Source organism: Chiloscyllium punctatum, chromosome 2 (assembly GCF_047496795.1).
Source record: "Chiloscyllium punctatum isolate Juve2018m chromosome 2, sChiPun1.3, whole genome shotgun sequence".
Classification (NCBI taxonomy): Eukaryota; Metazoa; Chordata; class Chondrichthyes; order Orectolobiformes; family Hemiscylliidae; genus Chiloscyllium; species Chiloscyllium punctatum.
In genome coordinates this window covers 140,209,627-140,236,572 of record NC_092740.1, presented here as the reverse complement: position 1 = coordinate 140,236,572, position 26,946 = coordinate 140,209,627, and the positions used below count along the sequence as shown (strand labels likewise).

Below are 26,946 nucleotides of genomic sequence, written 5' to 3'. Positions count from 1 at the left end.
TAGTCTGGATACCAGGGGGCTGGCTTGTCCGTTCAATTTAATTGTCTGATCCATCTTTGACCAAATTCAAACTGACCAATAGAAAATAAGTTTGTCCTAACTTGCGAGGCTTCAGCATGGTTACTAGTCAGAACAGAATTTGGCTTATTCATATTGGTCAGTACTTCATGAGCAGCTGAGATCCTTCATGGGATCCAATGCAGCTCATGTTTGACTTTTTTCTTACCTGCTCAACCTGAAATGAGCTTTTGTATTGAAGGTTGTAGAAGAAAATCCCAAAATGGACTGAGCAGAACAAATTTTAAAATAGAAATCTGATCAAAGTGGCTTGGTTCTAAATTGAGAAGGCACTATCACTTCTACAATAACCTGATGAGCTTATGCTCAATATTGACTGTCCTGATCCTTGGATGCTGCCTGACTGGCTGTGCATTTCTAGCACCACACTTTGACTGATCTATAGTCCTCTTTCTCCCAGTTCCAATTTTCTAAAGGCAAAGCAACAACTTTTACAGAAGTAACTCCAAACTAATGGAGTTTGTGTATTTCCAAAGTGAACTTGTCAGAATTATACTGACATTTGAGCTTTATGCTGAAAATACCTCCCATTTACCTGCAAAACTTTCCCTAAACCTGGATAGGAATCAGGGATTAAACTGTCAAATTTCAGAGCTTTGCATTCTGACCAACCTACCTCTAAACTGACCAGTATGGTTACTGAAGAATCACTTCATTCTATTTCATAGTTCTCCAATTTTGAAATCTCCAGTGCAGGAGGATGTGGAGTAAGGGTGGGTATAATTTTCCCCAAAATAGGGAAATCTGTCTGGATAAATGATCCAAATTAGAAAGCTATATAGTGCAAATGGCTGTAGGCTACTAAACATTAGTGGTCAATACCAGTAAATGGTTCTTCACAGCCAAAATTGAACAGTGTTCAGGATCAAAGGCAAAATTACTTGTAACACAGACTTCAAACATGTTCTAGGATCTTTTGTATTGCAGTAATGCAACTGGACAATGCGTTCTGAAAATTTGCTCAGTTGTAAATGAGGCAAAATGTTTTGTAGGAAAAACAGACAAATCTGACTATTTGCAAGAGGTATATAAAGATCAGATTAAACCAACCTCTTGCATATCTGAAAGGATAAACAAAATGGTTTGGACTAGGGCTTCATTTGCAGGTCAGAACTTGTTTGTTCCCTATATACTTTGTCTTTGGTCTTGAGCTAAACTAGTATGAAAGTACCTGGCTGGACTGACCAGTGGATGGCTCCTGGTCCAACAAAGTGGTCAAGAATTAAAGGTTTTTAATCAAGCCACCACAACTGAAATTTTCAGCTTATGCTTTAAACCAATAAGCCACTGTGCAACATGAATCTATCTTTTAAAAATGTTTTGGATCTCTTGTCAAATGAAGACCATTACAGCCCACCCTGTCACATTCCAACAATTGGCAATATGAATTCCTATTATAAACTTGGCTAACTGTGCATTTATCTAGTTGGGTTGACATTGTTGATCTGTAATGTGACAAATGTCACTATTACCACTTTTTTTTTTCAAGTTGAAATGGTGTTTAACCTGAACACAACTAGTTAGAGAACTTTTTTCTGTACTCCATTCTGATGTGCAGCATTGATTCAGGGCACATTCATGTAAAAGTTATCTTGGCTGAGCTACTGTGCATCCCAGGTAAAGCTTTTTTCTTTTTGACATGATGGGTAAAGTATTCCTGATGAAGGGCTTTTGCCCAAAATGTCGATTTCGAAGCTCCTTGGATGCTGCCTGAACCGCTGTGCTCTTCCAGCACCACTAATCCAGAATCTGGTTTCCAGCATCTGCAGTCATTTTTACTTAACTTTATATAAATTTGATCTCTTCAAAGCTGAAGATGTTTATTGGTGCCATTTAATCCATTTGTGATGAATGTATTTTTCTCCTCATCAGGTTTACTTGAGACACCTACAGCCAGATACAGGATTAAAGACTTTGCCAGAGCATGTAGCATACCAACTAATTAACAATCAAGTATCCTCAGCCGATTACATCTGGAAAGATAAATTAGTCTATTTTTCAGATTCTGAAGAAGGCACTGTTGGAAAAGTTTTGCTAGGATCAAATTCATCCTCTATGCAAAGGATTTTTCAGGTTAATGGCATCATATCACTGACTGTGGACTGGTTGAGTGGCAATCTCTATTGGATCACCAGCAATCCTAGTGTAATTGAAGTGGCATCTGGAAATGGTGCTTACAGACTTGTTCTGATAGACTATCTCTACCATTCAACTTCACTTTCATTATATCCACCTAATGGTATCATGTGCTTCTCTGACTGGGGACTAGAAGATCAAAAGGTTGGCCCAAGAATTGAATGTTCCCAAATGGATGGCCAGAAGCGCAAAGTACTTTGGAGAAAGTGTCGCCTCCCCACAGGTCTGCTTATTGCAGACTCGGGTACTCGGCTTTATTGGATTGATCTGGGTAGGTATTGCTGAAAGGAATCAACTGAACTACAGTCTCCTCTGTTCACACTAATGCCAAATGAATTAAACTGGGCCAATGTAAAGTGCAGTAGGTTAGAACTGCCTTGAAGGCTACTTATTGGGTCTAATTCCATAGAATAGGAAAAGTCAAAGTCTTTAAAAATGCATTGACCAAGTTGGCAACCTGGGGAGCCCTATTCTAGCTACAATGTTAGCAGTGGTTAATATTTCCTGAGGTGTCTTTTGTTTCTGGGCATCTAGCTGAGTGGTTATTCCCATACCTTAATGCCTCTATTACAGGATCCCTGAGAATTTGAGTAGGACATTTTGCATGCACCAATCTTCAATTGTATATGCCAATAGTAAAGTCAAATGAAGTGTTCAGACCAGATGTGTTCAAGCTTTGTTTTTCAAATCTATCATGGATTGGCTTCAAATATTGCTCAAATCTGACTTTTACTATAGTAAAAATGTGTACACTTCATAGTGAGTTAATATTTTGAGCAGCTCCAAACATTGTCTTGGAGTAACTTTTCTCCCATTTTTATAGATCACAATGTTATTGATAGTGTCCTGTTGGATGGCTCAGAATTTCATGAAATTCAAGCAGGTCTTGAAGCCCAGTCTGTCTTTGTGTATGGGGAGAACACTCTGTTCTGGACAACTGTAAACAATGGTAAGTTAAACTTCAACTGGTTTCAAATGTAGCCTGTGGTCAGTGACATAACCAAAACAACATCTGTTTGATAGGTTACACAAGGATGTGGTACAACAGGATTGGACAGAAGAAGCAACTGTGGTTTGAAGTAAAGCAGAAGATTGTTGGCCTGAAAGTATACAACAGACTGCAGCAACAAGGTCAGTTTGCCATATAATATGGCCTGGAGTAGATGTTTGCTTGAGGTTTGCCTGTATCCCTCAGATCTTCAGTGATAGGCAAGTTGTTGGAGGGAATCCTGAGGGACAGGATGTACATGTATTTGGAAAGGTAAGGACTGATTAGGGCTAGTCAACATGGCTTTGTGCATGGGAAATCATACTTCAACAAACCAAGTTTGAGAGACAAAAGGATTGAGGGTAGAGCAGTAGATGTGATCTATATGGACTTCAGTAAGGCATTTGAAAAGGTTCCCCATGGGAGACTGATTAGCAAGCTTAGATCTCACTGATTACAGGGAGAACTAGCTATTTTGGATACAGAACTGTCGAAGGTAGACAGGGTGGTGGAGGGTTGTTTTTCAGACTGGAGGCCTGTGACCAGTGGAGTGTGATGGCCAGTGAAGAAGGTTACTTCAGATTACAACAGGATCTTGACCAGATGGGCCAATAGGCTGAAGTCACAGATGGAGTTTAATTCCAATAAATGAGTGCTGTATTTTGGGAAAGCAAATCTTAACAGGACTTAAACAGTTGGGTAAGGTCCTTGGGAGTTTCCTGATCAGACCTTGGATTTCAGGTTCATAGCTCCTTGAAAGTAGCATCACAGGTAGGATAGTGAAGGTGTTTGGTATGCTTTCCTCTATTGGTCAGTATTGAGTACAGGAATTGGGAGGTCATGATGCAGCTGTACAGGACATTGGTTAGGCCACTGTAGAATATTGTGTGCAATTCTGATCTCCTTTTTTCTCAAAGATGTTGTGAAACTTGAAAGGGTTCAGAAAAGATTTACAAAGGATGCTGCCAGGGTTGGAGGATCTGAGCTACAGGGAGAGGTTGAACAGGCTGGGGCTGTTTTCACTGGAGCATCGGAGGCTGACGAATGACCTCAGTCTTACAAAATTGAGGGGCATGGATAGGGTAAATAGACAAAGTCTTTTCCCTGGGGTCTGGGAGCTCAGAACTAGAAGGCATATGTTTAGGGTGAGAGGGGAAAGATAAGTCCTAAGGGACATCTTTTTCACGCAGAGGGTGGTATGTGTATGGAATGAGGTGGTGGAGACTGGTACAATTGCAACATTGAAGAGGCATTTGGATGGATATATGAATAGGAAGGGTTTGGAGGGATATGGGCCAGGTGCTGGCAGGTGGGACTAGATTGGGTTGGGATATCTGGTTGGCATGGACAGGTTGGACCAAAGGGTCTGTTTCCATGCTGTACATCTGACTCTTACACATTTTTTAAAAGCTTTTAGTGTAACCTTGTAGTAAGAACTTGGTGAATGGCAAAGGATTGAGAATTGAAAGCAGGAAGGATAACTGGACAAAAGCTGCATTAAATATTGCAAAACGTTTTTTGAAATGTGCAGAGACCACTTAAGCACTTTCTCAATTAGAATGTCTAATTAGAATTAGACAATTTACATAATTTTGAGCTAACTTTCAAGTTTACACAACTGTACATAAGCACTTACAGGCTAAATGGGAGGTGACAATAAGTGCTACACTTACAATTCATTATGCTGACTTTTGACAGTGCTACCCAAATGTAAACAAAATAAATTCCATTGAAGACCATGGATGTTATAAGTGCTTTGAATGTAGTTGCTTTGACATAACTTCCAATTATTGCACAAGTTAGTAGATTTGACTTTCTAAAGTAAAAATATATTCTACAGTGTACATACCATTTCAGCAGAAAAATGGGCTTTTCTTTAGTCCCAGGCATGGTTGCAGTTGTTCCTAGAAGTAATATTTACAAATAGCACATCGCTATCTTAAATTACAGGGTACAATTTCTGTTCGGAGAACAATGGAGGTTGTGACCACTTGTGTCTAGCGTACCCAGGAGGACGATCATGCAGATGTTCAACAGGGTATCTGCTCACCAATGGCAGCAAGTGTGAAGCCATGGAGTGCCAACCTGAGACTTGGCAGTGCCAAGATCAATTGAGCTGCATTTTGAATGAACAAGTGTGTGATGGCAAAAAGCATTGTGCAGATGGATCTGATGAAATGAAATGTAAGTAAAGGATTGTTTTTGCTTTGGAACAGATTTGCAAATCTTCTAGTAATGTGTTGACTATCATTTAGGCACTATGAATGTGTTAGTGATCTTGAATTTGTGACTATAATCCCACTGTATGCATGGATAAACTGTACCAAATGAACTGGATTCTTGTCTGGTTGCAATTTCAGTTTACAATAGCCAGGTAACCCCACAAAATTATTCTCCAAATGCTGGTCCCAATTTTGTACACCTACCAGCTGTTAAATGTTTTTAAATATACAGCCTCTTTAATTCTGGGTTTCAATTCCTATTAAATATCACTAAAGTCAGATCTTTTTATGAAGAGGAAATTCATTGCAACAAATAGAATAAGGTGACCTCCACTTGACTAACTTCAAATAGTAACTGTTCAGTGCCACTCACTTGCCCTGAAAGAAAAATCATAAAACAAGTGAGCACTTTAAGAGGCAACCTGCTCGGAGCTCCAGACATACCAACATGGGTTTACACCATTCTAAATGGCTGTTAATTATACAGCTTGGGCCTAACTTGTCTATGCCAACCATGTTCCCAAACTAAACTTGTTCCACTTGCCTGATGGTTTCTGCTAACCTTTCCTATTCATGTACTTATCTAAATGTCTTTTTTTAATGGTGCAATTGTACCTGTCCACCATTTCCTCAAACCACCTTTTGTGGAAAAAGCTGCCCCTCATGTCTTCAAATTTTGTCCCCTCAAAAATATGCCCCCAGTTTTGAACACTCTCACCTTAAGACCCTTGTTGTTCACCTTTTTTTTTTCCCTGTCCCCTCATGATTTTATAAACCTCAACATCTTACAAATTAAGTCCCAGCCTATTTTTTTAAACTCCCTCTCCATTTCTGTCTGTACTTGTGAATCTTTTCTGAACCCTTGTCCAACTTCCCACCTTTTCATAGGGCAACCAGAACTCTACCTCAGTACTGTTTCCTGTACATGCTGCCCCAACACTTTTTTCAAATAAAATGGTCTTGACAATGAAAACAAAGATACTAAATGCCACCTGTGATGTAAGCTTCAAAAAATTATACCTGACTCCCTGGGTGTGTTTTGTTCTACAACACTACCCAGGAGCCTTAACATTTAATTGTACAAGTCTTGCCCTTGTTATCAGAATGCAATACCTAATTTATCCAAATGGAAAAACACCAGTGCTGTCAGGATCATCTGAAATCTTGCTTAAACCTTGAATCTCCATCTTGTAGGCTCTACCAAGACTCTTTACTGTAGAGATGTGAATTCTTTTTGAATTTCTAAACTAATTCAATCATTGTTTCTACAGGTCATAGAACATGGGAACAATCTGCACTGACAACATATGTACTTCCTAGTTCTTCAGTTTCTCCCTCTACTCAAGAACACTCAACCACTTCAAAACTGTTTCCAGTTACTGACACATACCTTTCAGAAAATCATTCAGTCTCCTCCAGTGGTAGTGAGAGAATTTCAACTGTACATAGTCATGAAGTGTCCCTGCAGTATGCTACAGCCTCTGCTGCAACAGAAAATGTCTCCACCAGCCAAATGGGTAACTTCAGTGCAACAGAAGGTGCTGGACGATCCAGCTCCTGTACAGCAGAGATGTGTAACATGCGTGGGAGGTGCTTTATAGTCAATGACATGGTTATGTGCAAATGCCATGAAGGGTACACTGGAAGGTTCTGTGAAGATGAAGAGATGCCAGGACTTAGTGTCATTGTCATTTTGGGAATACTTGTGTTAGTCCTCCTTGTTGCTATTGGAACAATAGTCTTCAAAAAGAGAGCTGCAAAAAGGTTTGTCTTAAGAATTTTATTCATTCTCTGGAAACTATGTACTGTTTGAATGGTAACTCCATCTGGTTCCATGACATTTTGTTAACCTCCTATGAGTGGAGTAAGAATGGGTTTTGGACAAACTTGGTCCATATCCCCCCAGACAGGTTGGTAATACTTGGCCCATGTTAACCTGTTTAGCTACTTCCCTGAAGTGCAGATTTTGCACATTCCAAACTCTGCAACTAAAAGCAGAAGTGAATCTATGCGGTTTACATCTTAGCTCAATGAATGGGATAAGCCAAAAGTTAAGGTATGACAAACTTTTATGATCAACTAATTGAGATCAGATTTCTTCAGTAACTTTATCAATTATCCTTTGAGATTCACAGCAGGATTTTTACATTTTAAAAAAAAAATGCAAATTATCTCTTCTGATGCAGGAGAGCTGGAGCCAACTTGCAACAGACTACAACCAGCCATGGGAATCAGACCTTCAGGAATGAGGCTTTTCTAGAAGTACCAGAGGTGATGCAAAAATGAGGACTTAACTCCTACTAAAATTTGTTTATTTCAATGGATTGGTTTCCATTCCAATATCTGGAGAATTTCTGCAAGATAGTTTATTACAAAACCATCTTTAAGGAGATTATAGGTGGCCAGATGTCTGTTGCAGACCACCAAAATGGAGATAGCTGTAGATAATGAGAACTGCCAGAGGGTACAGCAAGTTGGGCTGGAGATTCAATTAATTTGAACAAATGCAACATGATCTATTTTGGGAGGCCTACTGCAGGGGGTGAAGTAATAAAAGTAAATGACCACCTTTATCAACCTCCCCAGGAGATCTGTATACAAATTCCAGTTCCTAACTGGTTAGGTCAAGAATGCAGTCTGCTTGCTGCCTTATTGATCAGGAAATAGTCTAAATACAGGTAAGTAATGGTGCAGGTGTAAATGTTCTGGAATGTTTACAGTTCCAGTTGCCCCACTACCAGAAAGATCTTAAGTCTTGAAGCTACAGAAGATTCACCAGGTTGTTGGCTGGTTTAAAGAATATTTTAGCCGAGGAGAGATTGGACCAACTTGGTTTATTTTCACTTGAATGGCTATCTAATGAGTGGTTTTCTGGTTCACAATTGAGGCACATGTAATTAGAGTTCCCCCAACAATACCCCCCCCCCCCCCCCCCCATAAAATGTCTAATTTACTAGAGGGACTTGGGTGCTAAATTGACAGTGGAAAGTACCGAGAAGACACTGTCAGAGGTAGTCACAAAAGCAACATTTGAGGCATCTTTATGCAGAAATAGGGAGGAGGATACAGACCAGAGGCAAAAGCTTTTCCTTTTTATAAAGGCATCTGTCAACATTAGTTTTTGGGCCAAAAAGCACATCCTATGCAGTACTGTTCTTTATTCTTTAATTCTGAATTTCTCCTTCACCTCTACCCACCCGCCCAATCAAATGGGAGTTGGAACACTACCAATAAGAGTAGTGGTGTGACTTCCCATAGCCAATTAGTAACCAGAGTCCAGTTCACCTAAAACACATTAGGCATTAAGTTAGGGGCATTGTGACTAGAAAACCGTTTCAATATTCAAGCTGAGGGAGAGGTTTAATTTAAAATGGCTCTTGAATAAGAGACCACCTGGGATGGAGTACCTCCTGCCCTTTAGTTCACCACTAAATAGATTTTTGGCATGTCAGTTGAGGGCTGACCATTCTAGTCAGCTCTGATTCAAATTCACAAGATGTGAATAGAATGGTTTAATCACTTGTTTGCAATTTTCTGATTAATCATACTGAGTGGCACAAAAGGCATTAATTTAGAGCCTAATCACACCTAGCTCCTGTGTGCAGTACATGTGAAGTAGTGTATATAATTGAGCTGTTCACTTGTTTTCAAATGTAAGTTTTTAGGATCAGAGCTAAAGATTCATCCATGTGCTTAAATTTAAATACCCTCCACCTCTAGTAGTAACTGCTGTACCCTGATGTTGCATTTATACTTGGTGCTAGAGCTTCCTGTGATGTTTGCCACATGTAAAATCAACTGTCAAGATGTCAATATTAACTCTAGCAACACTTTTTTTTTGTTTTGCAGATGCCACATTCAACCAATTGAAGCCTACAGAAATATTTTTGTCCTCGTTTCAAATTTTATTTTAGCTTAAATAAACTGCAGAAACATACCTTCTGATATATTGCATTTCATTCCTAAGTTACACTTGGAAAAAGTACAAAGTTTAATCAAACACCAATTCTGGGGGAAAGTAAATACCATTGGAATTAGCTACAGTTCCCTTAATCTCCCCAAGGTGGCGCTCAAAGCCAATCAGCAAATGCATTTCATGGCTGTGAGGAAACTCAAACTGAAGACTCCATTCTAACATGTTTTAACACAGAATGGTGTTCAAACATCTAGAGTTTCCTCTTGCTGTCTTGTAACCTGCCTGCATGGTTCTTAGTTTTTGTAGGATGCAAGTAAATTGAGGTACTAGGTTAATGGAATGCTGCCCTTGTACATAAGTTCATAAAAGTCAACTAATTTTCAGTGACCTTTTAACTGGACTGCATCTAGTTTGATCAATGCTGCTCCAAGACACTGCTTAATTTTTTTTAAAAGGGAAAAGCAATGTTGACACTTCACTTAAAACTAGTCTGAACTTGAAGACACCATATAACTACCATAAAGTTACACAAGGTGCAATGTTAATAACCAATTGGAATAGTTTTTGAATTATTGGCTCAATTTCTTGCTTTAGTTGAGCAATATGCACCTTCAAATAGAGAAAATAGTCAAATATTTACTTTCTAGATTTTTAATTTGAAATTTCTAGTTAACTTGTCCATGAGCTGTTTGCCACTTGCCCCTTACTTCATCTATTATGTGGATAATGCCACTTAACTGCCTTTAATCCTTAATTCATCACTCATTTGAATCACTTTTTCAACCTTCCCTAACTGCATCTAATAGTCATGCATACTATGAAAATAGCTGGGAAACAATCAGTCACATTTTTTTTGTTTTGCAGAATTTCTATTGCACCAAATTGTGCATGTGGCTTAGTGGTTAGCACTGTTGCCTCCGCACTAGGGAGCAGGTTCAATTCCAGTCTCTGGTGACTGTCTAGAGTTTGCACAATCAGTGTTTGCATGGGTTTCCTTCCACAGTCCAATGATGTGCAGGATAGGTGAATTATCCATACTAACTTGCCCATTTGTACTCAGGTGTAGGTTGGGTGGGGGAGGTGGGGTCTGGTGCATTGCTCTTTTGAGGGTTGGTGTGGACTTTTGGGACAAAGAATCCCTGCAATGTAGAAACAGGCCCTAATTCAAAGATACTCCTACCCAATGCTAACTTTCTCTTGCTTATCTAATTTTGTACAGTGAAGGACAGGCAAAAGAATTGCTACAGGGTTCAAAGACCTCAGTCTACCCGGTTCACATTTGTAGGAGATGGCCATTTGACTCTAGTGCACTAACACTCCCAATGCACAAGTTATTCTACCTTCGCCATACCCTTACTGCTTTTCTATTTGCCCTGCCTCCACCACACTTGCAGACAGTGCATTCCAGACCTAAGGCAAACTTTTAATCTTGCAAATCACCAAAGTCTGCCTCCTTTTTCCACATGTTAAAAAGCATCTTAAAATTTCTCCTGCCCTTCCATGATTTTAAAAACTTGCATCAAATTCTTTTAGCTGCCTTCAGCTTGTGCTACACAACCATTCAAGTATTATGTACAGTATCCAGTGTTTAATATTCAGTTTTCAAACTGCTACCACAGTCTAAGGGCCTCCCAATAACACCAGCAAAGTTTCCTGCTAGGAATGCAGCTCCAGTTATCTCTTAGATGCCACCTACTCTAGAACCATGTTCCAAGCCTGCACCATCTTTTCCAGCCATGCATTCGAATCTTAACCTCCTTCAGTAATCCATTACACATTGTTCTGAGTAATCTCCAGTTTACCATGTTTTAGGTTCTGATTATTTTTCTGCCTAAACTTTTGGCTGTGGGACCTGATCTAACTCATTCCTCCCAACATGCATTAGGAGGCTAGCTGGTCACCATTCCCCAGAAGAATGCCCTAACTTTCTTTCCTGGTACTATTGTACCATCCTGGAGTCATGGGCACTTGTAGCTATCGCCTCCTTCAGTGTAAATACTCCTTTCTTTTTAGTTCTGTTCATGCTGCTACAATTGTGGCTCTCTATTCCACTATGGATTTCAGTACTACCTTCAGCTTAAAGTTGGAAATCTGAGCAGGACCCCATGGGATTCTCAACATTCATGTTTGAATGTCACCTATTCCTTTTCTGCCTCAAGTCCCTTAAACTACAGTATTGCCTCTTCCCTGAACAGGCTATTCCCCACACTCTAGATGTAGGTGTGACACAGACTCCAATCACTCTCTTGTCCTGAAACTTGAGCTTCAGTTCCTCCTAACTGGCAGCACTTTCTGCATGTATGGTCATTGAAAATCCATGGTCACTCTCACCCATACAACAGGTCACCCATTCCATTTGACACTTTCAAGTAGATTCTTGGAACCAGAAAATGTCCCCCAATTATTGGAATCTGGAGCCATTTGCAGTGGCCAATGGGTGCTCTTATCCACATTTCTTTCTGTGGACTGTGATGGAGGGAGACCTGTGAGTGGTCTTCCAGTTGCACTGACACCAGTGACCCAGAATTGGCCCAATAATGCTGCCTTAATGGTCCTATTTTACTACCACTGGTAGGGGACTCTTGTGATGCAGTGGTAGTGTCCCTACCTCTGAGTCCAAAGACCCAAGTTCAAGTTACACTTGCACCAGTGTGTCATAACATCCCTGAATATGAAATATTTACTGCCACTGATATTAACCCAGGAGTCATGGCCCTCAACGAGGTGCACAACAACCCCGACTTGTTTGTTAAAAGCTGGAAAAATGCAGCAGCTCAGGCAGTATCAGAGGACCAGAAGAGTCAATGTTTCAGGCATAAGCCCTTCATCAGGAAGGTGACTCATTCAAATGAGAGCAGAAAAAGAACAGGGTTTGGGTGATGAGGAGCAGACTTTTGGGAGTCCAAATACAGAAGCCAATTATAGGCACACATAATTAACAAACTGCTGGAGAAACTCAGCAGATCTGGCAATATCTTTGGGGAGAGAAACTGTTTACATTTAGGGTCTGATTAACTTTAAAAGTTCAGCTCTTTTGTCTCTGTTTGAATCAGGGCTGAGTGGCCTGGCAGAACCTAAACTTGGCATCAGTGAGCAAGTGCTGCTTGATAGCACTGCTGCTGATCAAGAGTTGATTGAAGTAATTGGCTGATTTGGATTTGTCCTCCATTTGTGTATAGGATAAACCCAGGCAATTTGCCCTGTAGCTGCTAGCATTATAGCTATACAAGAAGAGCATACTGGATTAGTGGTGCTGGAAGAGCACAGCAGTTCAGGCAGCATCCACCGAGCAGCGAAATCGACGTTTCGGGCAAAAGCCCTTCATCAGGAATAAAGGCAGTGAGCCTGAAGCATGGAGAGATAAGCTAGAGGAGAACATGGCTAGAGGTGCAATACATTTTGGAGCACACTTCAATACCATTACCAAAAGGTTGTCAAGGTCGGTGGCCTTGGCAGTATCTAATGCCTCTAGCCTTGTCTTGATATTGTGTGGAGTGAATCAAATTAGCTGATGTGATACTGGGACCTCTGGAGCAGAATATGTCACCTTTTATTTTTCACTGAGTTAGCAGGTAGTAAAATTGTTTTATTGTTTGCTCAAGAAAACTTTGTAATTAGTCTTGTTTAATTTATTGTATGTACTGAGATGCAGTGTTGCTTTGCATGCTGTGTAGGTAGATCGCACCATATGTCGGGGTAGCAGAACAGTGGGGGATAGTGTTACCACAGAAGGGACAGAGATACATGAGACCTCACGTTTGTGAAGTCCATTCAAAAGTCTGATAAAAGTAGGGAATAAGCTGTTCAGGAATCTGATCATGCATGTATTCAAATTCTTCGATCTTCTCCACAGAAAATAGTGAAAGAGACTTGAACCAAGGTGGGAGAGGTCTTTGATTATGCTGGCTGCTTTCCCAATGCAGCAGGAAGTATATATGGGATCAATGGATGGGAGGCTGATTTGGGAGATGGACTGGGCTGTGTTCACGACTCTGGTTGCGGCCTTAAGAGCAGTTGCCATACCAAGCTGTGATGCTTATTAGAAGCTAGGATGCTTTCTATAGTGCATCTATGAAAATTGGTAAGAATCCTTACTGAACTTCCTTAGCTCCCTGAGGAAGTTGAGACATTGAGTTTTCTTGGCCATTGCATCCTCTGTTATTGTTCATGATGGAAACAGCTAACGACATTTTCAATGGAGAAAGTGTAGCCACTAAAAGTGAGTAGTGTTCAAAAGAACTTGAACTTTTATGTTGTGATCCATTTGGGAGATTCAAAAGAGAAAGTGCTGAGTCACCCCTTCCTCATTAGAACATAGAACATAGAAGAATACAGCGCAGTACAGGCCCTTCGGCCCTCAATGTTGCGCCGATCAAAGCCCACCTAACCTACACTAACCCACTATCCTCCATATACCTATCCAATGCCCGCTTAAATACCCATAAAGAGGAGTGCCACCACTGCTACTGGCAGGGCATTCCATGAACTTACGACTCGCTGAGTGAAGAACCTACCCCTAACATCAGTCCTATATCTACCCCCCCCCCTTAATTTAAAGCTATGCCCCCTTGTAATAGCTGACTCCATATGTGGAAAAAGGTTCTCGCTGTCAACCCTATCTAACCCCCTAATCATCTTGTACACCTCTATCAAGTCACCCCTAAACCTCCTTTTCTCCAATGAAAACAACCCCAAGTGCCTCAGCCTTTCCTCATATGATCTTCCTACCATACCAGGCAACATCCTGGTAAACTTCCTCTGCACCCGTTCCAGTGCCTCCACATCCTTCCTATAGTATGGCGACCAAAACTGCACTCAATATTCCAGATGCGGCCGCACCAGAGTCTTATACAACTGCAGCATGACCTCAGGACTCCGGAACTCAATTCCTCTACCAATAAAAGCCAGTACGCCATATGCCTTCTTCACTGCACTATTTACCTGGGTGGCAACTTTCAGAGATCTGTGTACATGGACACCAAGATCCCTCTGCTCTTCCACACTACCAAGTATGCGACCATTAGCCCAGTATCCCATCTTAATGATTGCAATCAATCTCTGCCCCCAAAGAATGAGCCATTAAAAATTAAGACTCATTGTTTTAAGGAAATGCATTATTGGAAATTTCTACTACTACTCCTGGCTTTGATTAAGGAGATCCAGTGTTAATTCCATTGTTCACTCTTAACCAAGCTGTTCTAATACTGCTACAGCTTGGCATCTACCTGGTAGTATGTCAATTTGCCCAAGTATGTGCTGTCCTCAAAAAGAAAGATAAATCCAATCTGACCAGTTATCAATTGGCAACAAATGACACCATTCCTCGACATGCAATGGCTTTACAGTCACAGAATCCCACACACTCAACATCCTGGGAGTTCCATTGCCCAGAAAACAGTCTGAAACAGCCCAGTAAATACTATGTTCCTCAGGCAGGTCAGAGGCTATGACAACAAACTTGTGTCTCACCCCTGAGTATACTAAACAGATTGTATTCCATCAACATTTTTGTAGTGAATAATAAATTAAAGTAGTTTGCCCTAATCTTCAATTCTCATTTGTCTACCACTGAAGGTCTGCATTAAACACTGTAAACTTTATATCTTGCTTAACATCCTTTACTACTGCTTAGGTGCTGTCATTATTTTTATTCCTGTCATTGGTAGGAATTGTATCTTTCCTATAATGTGCTTTGTCACTCTTAGAAGCTATTCTTGTGCTGTTCAATTAACTATTTCCTCATTCTTTTAAAACTGGATCTTTTCTAAAATTAAACCACTCTCTTTTACTGTCCTTGGGGTCTATTTTCATCTACATTATACTTTCAGAATAAATGTCAATGCAGGCATTTTCTTACTTCAGAGACATGACAACATTGATTGCAATAATTTCTATCTGTATCACATTCAAAACGTTATGTCGGTAAAGGTGCCAAAATGCATCAGAGGGATTGTGAACAAAAAAATTGAGTCTCATTGGGTAAATGACCGTAAGTTTGGTCTAAAAGGTATGTTTTGGGCAGTGTCTTTAAAGGAGGGCCGTGAGCGGTTTGGGGAGAGAATTCTATATTTTTGGGCCCAGGTAGTTGAAGCCACTGCTGGCAAAGGTGAAGTAGTTAAAATCTGAGTTGCTTTAGATGGCAGGATTAGAACAGAACTGGTACATCAGAGGGTTGTAGGACTGGACGCAATTGGGGAAATAAGGAGAGGCTCCAAAAATCATAAATACAAGTGGAAGGGAGATTTAAATCAGAATGGTTTGAATTACATATCAATAGCTTTCAAATGGTAGTCTGTAGCTAATGCAACTTTTTTTTACTGTTCTAAGAGCTGAATTTCTTCCAGCCTTGGTGTTCAATTCAGTCTCATTCTTGCACTATACCTCCAAAGAGTATAAACAGAAGTGGATCAGAGATTTCAAACAGAGTGAATCTGATTAATGGTGTTCGGTGGGGAAAAAGTGGTTTGTTTTCTTTACTTTCTTCACTGTCTGATACTCAACTTCTAATTTGATGCAGTGGAATATGCTGTTGGTCGGAAGCTACTCCTATTTTTATAAAAAAATCATTGCTACAGTTAAAATATGACAGGGCAGTTTGGCTGAATGGAAAAGACAGCCAGTGGCACGTGGGAAATCATAGATGCACCATGTGTCCCTGATTATAACACCCACACAAAGTATCAGCATTTGTAGAAGTCTGAGCTTCAAGCTTCAGGACTTGAGTAGTTGCTGGAGTTACAGTTGTGCATCTACATGGTAGAGGACTAAGTATATGGTGTATTTAGGAACTTGGTCACACAACAGCTTTAAGCGTGTGAGGACCGATAAGGAACGGGGACCAACAGGCAATCCAAGAGACCTAGGCAGGTAATGCACGAGTCCCTCAAGATGATTTTAATTGCACCTTGGTTTTCTGCTTTAGATGTTGGTGAAGGTAATGATTCCTCTGAGAAATGCAGTCAGAGGCAAGTTAGAGGTAGCATTACGTGTGGCTCAGCTTTTAAAAGGGGGAGGAGGAAGAGTGGAAGGCAGTACCAGTATAGCATTTCTTTTAGCCAGGGGAACAGAGGCACATTTAGCAGCCAGAAACATCGCTCCACAGTGGCATAGTGCTAGAGTCAAAGATTTTACAAAATAGATGCAGAGCATCGTTCTGGGGGAGGGTAAAGAGCCAGATGTTTGGTACCAACATGGACCACGAGACTTTAGTAGGAAAGAGGACGAGGCTCTGAAAGCAGATTCCAGAGAACAAGGTCTGAGTAGGAGTTTATATACACTTTCTGACTATTTGTGGAACAGCGAGACATGATTATCACCACAATCTTCCTAGTCAAGTGTAAATACTACTGAACTAGATATCATTCTCTGAAGTTGAGGTCATGACTTCCAAATATTAAATTGCCTGCTTAGTGCCAGAGTAAAGGACATCTCCTTACAGCAGGAATAGGAGAAGAGGATTCCTCCATCTTGCATCTGATTTGGGAGAAGCACTGAGCCCCTCACGCCTGCTTCACTATTTGATATCATGGCTATTTTGATTGTAATCTCAACTTCATCTACCCCCATAACTTTTCATCTCCTTGCTGTAGTGGTCCATGAAGGAGCCAATAGGGCATAGACAAACCAAGATGAAAGCACAATACTGTGGATGTTGAAAAATCAGAAATTAGAAACTGAACCTGCTAGAAATACTCAACAGGACAGGTGCATCTATGGAGAGAGAAACAGTTAACATTTGGATTGAATGTTGTCTATGCCAGTAAGATCTGGATGAATTTCGATTTGGGCATTCACATTACACAAGTGCCAACCGTTAATCATCTCCAATGGGACACTTTATCTCATGGTTGATTTGAAGGTGGCGATTACTAGGTGAAAGTTGCCATAGGCGATTTGGTGGTGGGGAACACTGTTCACTTGTGTTCAATAGCATTTCCAACAATTTAAAAAGAAGACAGTCTATTTCCATTTGACTTGCTGAGTCCACCACTATCGACATCCTAAGGGAAATCTCATCCTAAGGGAAAGAAACTTTTTATTTTTTTGGTGCAATGTATCTTGGATTAAGGCAAACAAAAAATGCTGAAGATCACGGTGGGTCAGATAGCATCCATAGAGAGACAGTAAGATAACATTGAGTCTAAATGGCTCTTCATCATTAAAGACTGACAACTTTGTGTGTTTAAAATGGTACCCTTCAGTGTTCTAATAGTTTAGAGATCTTTTGCTTGCTTTCAGCACTCTTTTCTTTAATGAAATGCACAGTTCTGGACATAAAACAGTTTTAGGCAGCTGGGCTGTATTTTTCAATAACCTCAGCACAAGAATATTTTATTTGTTTTATAGAGCTGATTTTAAACTATGAGACAGCAAACTGGCAAGACCAATTTAAGACTTGTTTAATTCTAAAACTCTGCCTTGTGAAATAAATGACTAACATTCAAACCGACATCTTGACTGACAAGGGAGTCGATAGTTATCTGAACGTGAATGTGAACTTAAGCCCATAGTCAGATCAGCTATAATCTTATTGAATGATGGAAAAGGCTAGAAAGACCAAACAACCCATTCTCTACTCTTCATATGCTTCTAAGTATATTCACAAAAGTAGAAGGGTTGGGCCAATTAAATTCAACCAAAGTAGATGGGTTATTATATTAGACGGATTTGCCAGACGTTAGGCTCCTCCTATTTGTTTTGCTTCAATCCTTGGTTTTCACAATGGGGTTGGCAAAGGGAATTAATTATAGTGAGCCTCGTATTGTGCAAAGCTTCCTTTGGTCCTAAATGATATTGGGTAGGTGATGTGTGTAAACAAAACTGTCATATACTTTACAGCTATTTGCAGAGTTGCTCAACTCTCAGCAAAACACACCTGATTGACATTGTTAAGCTGGGTCTGATGATGCATTGACCTTTGCAAGTGATTACAGATTTTTAAAAAATCTTTTCCAAATAAGACTCCTGCGTTACACTATTTTGAGTTCATATTTCTGAGCTCATCCATATTATCATTTATTTTATAAATGCAACACCAGTGTTTCTTACCTTTTGACTCTATTCTTGCTCTTTTATGAACAAGGATAAGTCAGGACCTTGCAGGAAGGGCAAATTATGTCAGAATTAGGCAGGAGTTAGGAAATGTTCATTGGGAGGAGCTGTTATTAGTCATGTTCATATTTAACATGTGGGAAATGCTTAAGGATCTGCTGAGGAGAGTTTAGATTCCCCACAGTGTGAAAACAGGCCCTTCGATTCAACAAGTCCACACCGACCCTCTGAAGAGTAACCACCCAGATCCATTTCCCTCTGACTAGTGCACCTAACACTATGAGCAATTAAACATGGCCAATTCACTTGACCTTCACATCTTTGGACTGTGTGACAAAACCCACACAGACACAGGAAGAATTTGCAAACTGCACACAGACAGTCACCCGAGGTCGGAATCAAACTTGGGACCCTGATGCTGTGAGGCAGCAGTGCTAACCACTGAGCCACCGTGCCACCCTTAAATCAGTGACCTCCTTGTTCAAGTAATGAGGAAGAAAAAGGCTGGCAAGGTAAGGGACCATTGGATAATGAGGGAGGTTGTGAATTCAGTCAAAAGGGAAAAAGCCTATGTAAGGTTAAGGAAGTTAAAATCTGACAGGGCCCATGAGGAATATAAGGAAAGTACTAAAAGCAGGGAAGTAAGAGAGCAAGAAGGGGCCATGAAATGACTTTGGCAAGTCGGGTTAAAGAGAATCCAAAGGCATTCTAAGGATGCATTAAAAACAAAAGGATAATTAGGGTGAAGGCAGGACCACTCAAGGTTAAAGGGGAGAAATTGTTCTTGGAGGCAGGGGATGTGGATGAGATCTTAAATGAGAACTTTGCATCAGTATTTACCCAGGAGAAGGATATGGAAGATAGTGAGATTTGTGTGGAGAATGCTAATTTTGAGATTGAGAAAGAAGTGGCGTTGGATCACTTGAAGAGCATTAAGGTAGATAAGTGCCCAATGGCAGCTACCCTGGGTTACTGAGAGAAGCAAGAGGAGTTTGCTGGGGCCTTGACCAAGTTCTTTGAATCCTCGCCAGCCATTGGAGAGTTCCCAGAGGACTGGCCAGTATCTAATGTTGTTCCTCTATTCAAGAAGGGAAATAGGGATAATCCAGGAAACTATAGACTGGTGAGTCTCACATTGATGGTTGGGAAACTATTGGAGAGAATACTTTGGAATAAGATTTATGCACACTTAGAAAATTACCCTAATTAGGGACTGTCAGCATGGCTTTATGCAGGGCAGGTCATACCTTACCAACCTGATAGAATGTTTTGAGGACATGATGAAGGTGATCGAAGATGAGAGCAGTGAATGTTGTTTACATGGTTTTTAGTAAGGCTTTCGACAAGGTCTCTCACGGTAAGCTCATCCAGAAGACTAAGTTGCATGGGATCCACTGTGACTTGGCCAAATGGATTCAGAATTGGCTTGGCCATAGAAGGCTGAGGGTAGAGGTGGAAAAGTGTTTTTCAGGGTGGAGGTCTGTGACTAGTGGTGTTCCACAGGGATCGATACTGGGACCTCTGCTGTTTGTGATGTATATAAATGACTTGGATGAAAATGTAGATAGGTAGCTTAGTAAGTTTGCAGATGATACAAAGATCAGTGAAGTTGTCGATAGTGTAGAAGGTTGTCAAAGGATACAGCAGGATACAGATCAGTTGCAGATATAGGCAGAGAAATGACAGGTACTGTTTAATCTGGTTAAACATGAGGTGCTGCACTTTGGGAGATCAGATGTTAAGGAAACATTAAACAGTTAATGGCAGGGCTGCGAACAGCATTGATGTACAGAAAGATCCTTGGAGTTTAAGTCCATAGCTCCCTGAAAGTAGCCATGCAAATAGCCAAGGTGGTAAAGAAGGCCTATGATATGCTTGCCTTTATTGGTCAGGAAACTAAGTACAAGAGTTAGGATGTCATGTTGCAGCTGTATAAGGTTTTTTTTAGGCCACTCTTAGAATATTGCGTTCAGTTCTGTTTGCCACATTACAGGAAGGATGTGAAGGCTTCAAACAGGGTGCAGAAGAGGTTTACCAGGATGCTACCTAGATTAGAGGGCATGGGTTATAAGGAGAGGCTAGAAAATCTCAGGTTGTTTTCTCTTGAGTGATGGAGGCAGAGGGGAGACTTAATACAAGTTATAAAATTATGAGATGCATAGATAGAGTTGACTGTCATAATCTTTTTTCCCAGAGTTGAAGTATCTAATACCAGGTGGCACACACTTAAGTTGAGAGGAGGAAATTCAAAGGAAACATGAGGGACAAGTTTAGTCTACACAGAGTGGTAGCAGTCTGGAACACACTGCCAGGGGTGGTGCTGGAGGAGGTATGATAGGGACAATAAAGGGACTTTTAAATAAGCTCATGATTATGCAAGAAATGAAGGGATATGGACCAAGGGCAGAAAGAATGGATGAGTTTAACTTGGGTCATGTTTGGCACAACATTGTGGGCTGATGAGTCCACTCCTGTGCTGTACTGTTCTATATTCGATTGAGTATCTTGTATCAAGATGGGAAAAAGCTATGACTGTCTCCAACTCAACTTCAGCAAAATTGGGCCCATTCTTTCTAACTCACTCTAGAAACATTGTACCTTATCATAATGTTCATTTGGTCTTTGCTCCTCGTTTCTTTTCCACTACGTGACTGAATCTACAATCCTCATGGTTCTCTTAGCTAAGTTTCAAAGCTCACTGTTACAGTGGAGTGAACAGAGATAGGGTGAATTATTTCCTTACCACGCTTAGCTTCTGTTCATCAAAGAAAGTTCTTTCCAAAAACAGACAGTATCTCCCTTGAACGAAAAGCTGCACATTGTGTGTAGCTCTAATAGGATGGGGTATCACTGGCTTAACAATGATTTCTTTATTATACTTACTACATTATACAGCATGTGGTGTTAAATATCACGTAATTCTAAAATGAATAATGGAATTTATTTATAATAAATAATTACACAGACATAAATCTACAGCAAAATGCTGACGGTGTGAATTCTTCCAAATCTACTGATTTCATCATTACATTATAACATTGGTTAACATTCATTACAACAGTGGAATTGTATACATTATATCCACTACTCTCTGTACAATCAGCTAAGAGTGGGTGAAATAAAACTTATCATTATTCAATAATATCAGTTTAATACTATATACATTCTAGATGTGCAGAAAGATTTGTGAAAGAACATTGGATCCATCATACTTAAAACAGAGCCAAAAAACATAGCTTTCCAAATATCTTTCTATCCCTCAAATTTATCCAATTTCTACTTTCACTTTGAACGAATGACAATGATTTATTGTCACATATATCTAAAAAGATACAGTGAAAATTGTTCTGTCGCCACAATCCGACGCCATTTTAAGATACAAAAGAATAAAAAGATAGTACTTAAATAGAGTTCATCTTCATTGGCCGGCGTCCCAAACATGGCTCCAGGGGCTTATACTAGATCCCTGCGTTGGGCCCACGATAGCCAGGAATACTCACCGCACAATCGCTGTAGCTGTGCCTCCAGAGGCTATGGTTTCAGCCCTATTCAATAGTAGATGTATCACCTGAAACCTAATATTTTACAAAGTAACCTGTGGAAGAACCATATAAAAGGTATGACTGTGTGCTGTCAACAAGAATTCTGGGATTGACAGGATTATGATTTAACAGCTCCAAATGTCTGACTTCCAATCCCTACAGGAAGTATAAAGACGCAAGTTGATTCCTCAGACATACCATCACCTATTTTCACAGTCTTTCAGCAACCTGTGAGCTTCAGAGATAATAGTCTATACTGCACACTGGAAACAATATTTAACATTTTATGCTTTCTATGTCATCCTATGTTTATTCTGTCACAATTGTGCTCTTCACAAGGGATGGTTTTGCTTGCTATTCAAATAAGCCACTATTTCCATTTTATATCCTTAGAAAAGGCACATACACTAATTGAACTTTTCTTGGCTAGTAAAATAACATTTAAATATGGATTAAGCATATCTCAATTTCCATTATTTCTACCTTACGTAACATATTGCATTACTACTAGCCACAGAGCAGTTACATAATTATATTCAATAGCTGTTAATTAACATTTATTAAATCCAGATTTCCATTAGTTTCTTATGCAAAGTCATTATCTTTGTTTGTAAAAAAAAATCATCATATTGGCATGTCTTATTTTCCAGTATTTGAGCATTATCAAGCACATGCTAGCTTCCTAAAGTTTGTTGCATGTTAGTTTGTAGATGGCACATGATTGCTTCATCCTTAAATCTACTGAAGACATAGATCTCATTGTTGCTTTCACTAATGGTTTTTTTAACAACAGTTTTAATCTGTGAGCATCACTAGCAAGGGTTGGTATCATCCGTCCCTAGTATCTCTCTAGAAAGGTATGATAAATATTTAATGATTTCTGGAATCCTTTATTTGTGGAGTGTTGATAGATAAAATGTTTCTTGATTTTGACCCAGCAATGACAAAGAAAAGTTCTTTTTTGTCCAAATCAGGATGCTGTGTAATGTGGATGGAAACTTGGGAATTGATGGTGTTCCCATATAATTGTTGTCCTTGTTCTCCTGGTTGTTGGAGGTACCAGGTTTATGAGATACTGCTGAAGAAACCTTGGTGTGAGAAAACACACACAATTATTTTCAGGTGCAGAGTCACAGGAACAATTGCTCATGATTATCACTGATAGAGGAAACTCAGAACTGAATCACTTCCAGTTATGTTGTTAATAAAACATCTAAAAGCTGAAAATATAATAACAAATTGTCAACATGTCTGACAAATTTTAGTGAATTATTTGGAGAAGTAACAGAAAGTGTGTATATATATGGTCAATGCAGAAGGTGTAATATATTTTAGGTTTTCAAAAGACAATGTATAGTAAAGTCATGATGTTTTTCAGAACATGTGAAGTCAGGAATCAAGATACAGAATGGATATCAGAGTGAGATTTAAACCAGAAAATAAGAGTGTCAGGCTTCAGGGCAGCTACTCAGAATGGCTAAAGATGTGAACTCATGTTCTATAGGGTTGGTTGCCAAATATATATTAATGACAAGATTAGAGTGGTGCTGGAAAAGCACAGCAGGTCAGGCAGCATCCGAGAAGCAGGGAAACCAACGTTTCAGGCAAAAGCCCTTCATCAGGAAGCCCGAAACATCGATTTTCCTGCTCCTCAGATGCTGCCTGACCTGCTGTGCTTTTCCAGCACCACTCTAATCTTGATTCTAATCTCCAACATCTGCAGTACCCACTTGCGCCTATATATGTTGATGATGTGGACTCAGAAATCAGAAGGACAGATCTCCTACTGTGTCCGCAGGTGATATGTTCCAAGACCTATTACGGACACCCGAAACTGCAGATAGTAGTGAACCCTATCATTCCAGGAATTATTTCTGGAATGTTCCATATAATATTTTCGGGCTGCGCTAAGCCACAGATAACTGAAGCTGTGGAAACTGAATCCGTGGATACAGGGGTTCTCCTGTACAATTTTAAATTGTTCTAATAATTATCAGGGATATTGTCAATAATGAGGAGGATTGTATCAAATTATGATAAGACATTGTTTAACTCGGAGATTCGGTGTGTAATTGGCAATTTGTTTTCAAAACAGAATACTGTTCACTTTGTTCTGGTTGCAAATTATATAAAGAATATAGAGGCTCTTGAGAGGTCACAGAAATGATAAGGAGGTTTTTACTTATCAGCAAAGAGTGAACAGGCCAGTTCACATTTCTGCAGAAAAGACTGAGAGATGATCTTACAAAAAGTCCTTAAGATTATGACAGTTAAAGATGGATGTAGGAAAACTGATTTGCACTTATGAATGAATTGAAATCTAGGGGCAACAGCTGCTCACTAACACTACAAATCCAATAATGGGTTCAAGAGGCACATTTCTCTATTTCTCATTTAAAAAAATGGCTAGAATGTGAAGGTTCTTCCACATGGGAATCAATATTTCTTTTTAAGGGAAAGCGAGACAAACAATAATTAGAAAGGAATAGTATTCTGACAGAGATAGAGCAACTTCTGTATCTGAAAGGTAGAACAATTGGTCTAAAGGATCTGTTTCTGTGCTGACTGTAATTCCTAGTTTAATTCCCTCCTACAGGAAGCATGTTGTGAAACTTGAAAGGGTTCAAAAAAGGATGTTACCAGGGTTGGAGGGTTTGAGCTATAGGGAGAAGCTGAATAGGCTGGGGCTATTTTCCCTTCTGCTTCCTAGGTTGATGGGTGACCTTATAGAAGTTTATAAAATCATAAGGGTCACAGTTAAGGTAAATAGACTAGGTCTTCTCTCTGGGGTGGGTGGGTGTGTGTGTGTGTGTGGTGGGGTGGGGTGGGGGGGAGGGGAGACATCCAAAACTAGAGGGCAAAGGTTTAAGGTGAGAGGCAAATGATTTAAAAGGGACATAAAGGGCATGAGAGAGTGGTGCATTCATGGAATGAGCTGCCAGAGGAAATGGTGGAGGCTGGTACAATTACAAGATTTAAAAGGCATCTGGATAGGTATATGAACAGGAAAGGTTTAGAAGGATGTGGACCAAATGCTGGCAAATGTGACTAGGTTTAATTTAGGATATCTGGTTTGTATGGATCAGTTGGACCGCAGGGTCTATTTCCTCACTGTACATCTCTATGACTCTACAACTCTTAAGTTGTTCCCTGGGAAGGGGAGTCCAGAACTAGAGGGCATAGGTTTAGGGTGAGAGGGGAAAGATATAAAAGAGACCTGAGGGGCAACTTTTTCACGCAGAGGTTGGTACGTGTATGGAATGAGCTGCCAGAGGATGTGGTGGAGGCTAGTATGATTGCAACATTTAGAAGGCACCTGGATGGGTATATGAATAGGAAGGGTTTGGAGGGATATGGGCCGGGTGCTGGTAGGTGGGACTAGATTGGGTTGGGATATCTGGTCGGCATGGACAGGTTGGACCGAAGGGTCTGTTTCCATGCTGTACATCTCTATGACTCTATGTTAAACCATCGGCAAAAGTGAGGACTGCAGATGCTGGAAACCAGAGTCGAGATCAGAGTGATGCTGGAAAAGCACAGCAGGTCAGGCAGCATCCGAGGAGCAGGAAAATCGACCAGCTCTTCGTCAGGTCTCTATGTTAAACCATACCTGATTGAACCTGGTCCAGCTACAAGTCAGCGTCCCAGGGAGTTGGAGTGGATCGGCTGGACACTGGTAAATCTATCACGGTGACTGGGTTGGTAATGCCAGTGGGATATCTGCTGGCCGGATAGGCTGGGGCCTTGGGGTAATAAGTTTTGTTCACCGGGCTGTGTCTTTCCAACAGCTTGCCGAAGCTAAACATCAAGTGGATGCCGGCGATGGTGATCAGGCTGCCGCCAACGAAGCCGAGCACCACCGCGTAGCCAACATTGAGGTCGGTGCCCCCCACGGTGTTGGGGATCTGCCGGAGAAGGTGGGTGTACCAGGAGACAGGGATCAGGGTCAGGATCCCTCCGAGCACCAGGATGACGCCCCCGACCCCTGCCCCCTTGTAGTGGGGGATGTCAGTCCAGCAGCGCACCCCGAAGGTCGTGACCAGGATCCCCGCCGCAGACACCACCAAAGAGGCGATCATGAGGCCGCGGGCGATGGCCAGCACTGGGTCGTTGAAGTAGGCATCGTCGGCGAGTCCGCAGGTCAGCTCCCGCACCGACTGCTCGTCCCTGCAGATCTCCCAGAGCCCCTGGTGGTGCACCTCATCCAGGGCCCCGTTGGGAATCCCCGACACGTCCCTCCAGGCAGGAGCGGCCAGGCAGGTTATAACCAGCACATAGCCGGCCGGTGAAAGCACCAGCCCCAGGATCATCACCGCCGGGGTCCGCATCCTGACACCGCCGCTGCTGAACTGACCACAGCGGCTGCTCGCTCATAGCTCTCACAGCTCAGGGCGAGGCTGTCCTCTCACATTACACCGAAACCAGAAAGACTGGTTTTCTCCTTTTTCTAAAAAAAAACACACAGACTGAGAGCTGACCTCATTTCCATCCCTTCTGCACCCGCCCCCGGCGCTCCAGGAGATTGCAATCGCAACACGCCGATGAGAGGCACACAATGTGTTTAAATGTTTACCAAAAAAAACAAACAAACAAACAAACATTGCTGAAAAAGCCCAGCGGGGTCTGGCAGCGTCTGTGGAGAGAAATCAGAGCTAGCCTTTCGGCTCAAGTGACCCCTTCCTCACAACTTTTTCCATCAGTTTCTGGTTTTTGTTTCTGACTTAAAGCATCCGCGGTTCTTACAAAATGCTTAAAGAACGGTTCTGAGGAAGTTAAAAATCACACAACACCAGGTTATAGTCCAACAGGTTTAATTGGAAGCACTAGCTTTCGGGGCTCCGCTCCTTCACCGGGACAACGACCCGCTGTTCTTTGTTTTATTTTAATGTTTAAAAACGTGCGAGTAATTGGCGGGGGTGGGGTGGGGAGCAACCTGTTTGTTTGTTTTTCTTTTGGGAGGTCGGAGGGCAGATCGGATCCTGATGAAGGGCTTCTGCCCGAAACGTCGATTTC

General features: G+C 41.0%; 2 protein-coding genes and 1 long non-coding RNA gene across 4 annotated transcripts in view; 2 read left to right on the top strand and 1 right to left on the bottom strand.

Annotated features, from left to right (window-relative positions):
• LOC140492472 (low-density lipoprotein receptor-related protein 2-like) overlaps positions 1-5,394 on the top strand; it is a 38,849-nt gene extending 33,455 nt beyond the window's left edge. Inside the window, exons 17-20 of the mRNA XM_072591364.1 lie at positions 1,951-2,485; positions 3,038-3,163; positions 3,238-3,345; positions 5,153-5,394. Coding sequence (XP_072447465.1) covers positions 1,951-2,485; positions 3,038-3,163; positions 3,238-3,345; positions 5,153-5,394 — 1,011 coding nt within the window. The remainder of the gene's footprint in view (positions 1-1,950; positions 2,486-3,037; positions 3,164-3,237; positions 3,346-5,152) is intronic.
• A 1,733-nt stretch (positions 5,395-7,127) lies between these two features.
• Positions 7,128-9,320, top strand: LOC140493552 (uncharacterized). Its single transcript, XR_011963710.1, has 3 exons — positions 7,128-7,188; positions 7,611-7,695; positions 9,274-9,320. It is a non-coding gene; the product is annotated as an uncharacterized lncRNA (long non-coding RNA).
• A 12,012-nt stretch (positions 9,321-21,332) lies between these two features.
• On the bottom strand, positions 21,333-26,393 carry LOC140490902 (claudin-23-like). 2 transcript variants are annotated; one of them, XM_072589149.1, is made up of 2 exons: positions 25,544-26,393; positions 21,333-21,986 (listed from the first exon to the last, which is right to left on the bottom strand). In XM_072589149.1, the coding sequence occupies exon 1, from the start codon at positions 26,259-26,261 to the stop codon at positions 25,563-25,565; it is 699 nt and encodes a 232-aa protein (XP_072445250.1). In that variant the 5' UTR covers positions 26,262-26,393; the 3' UTR covers positions 21,333-21,986; positions 25,544-25,562. The 2 variants fall into 2 exon arrangements, with proteins under 2 accessions (XP_072445250.1, XP_072445249.1); XM_072589148.1 differs by having other exon boundaries at positions 21,333-23,021; positions 25,544-26,388.
• Positions 26,394-26,946: the final 553 nt, after the last annotated feature.

Coding starts and splice junctions, on each gene's coding strand:
- LOC140490902 (XM_072589149.1), bottom strand. CDS start 26,261: ATGCGGACCCCGGCGGTGATGATCCTGGGGCTGGTGCTTTCACCGGCC.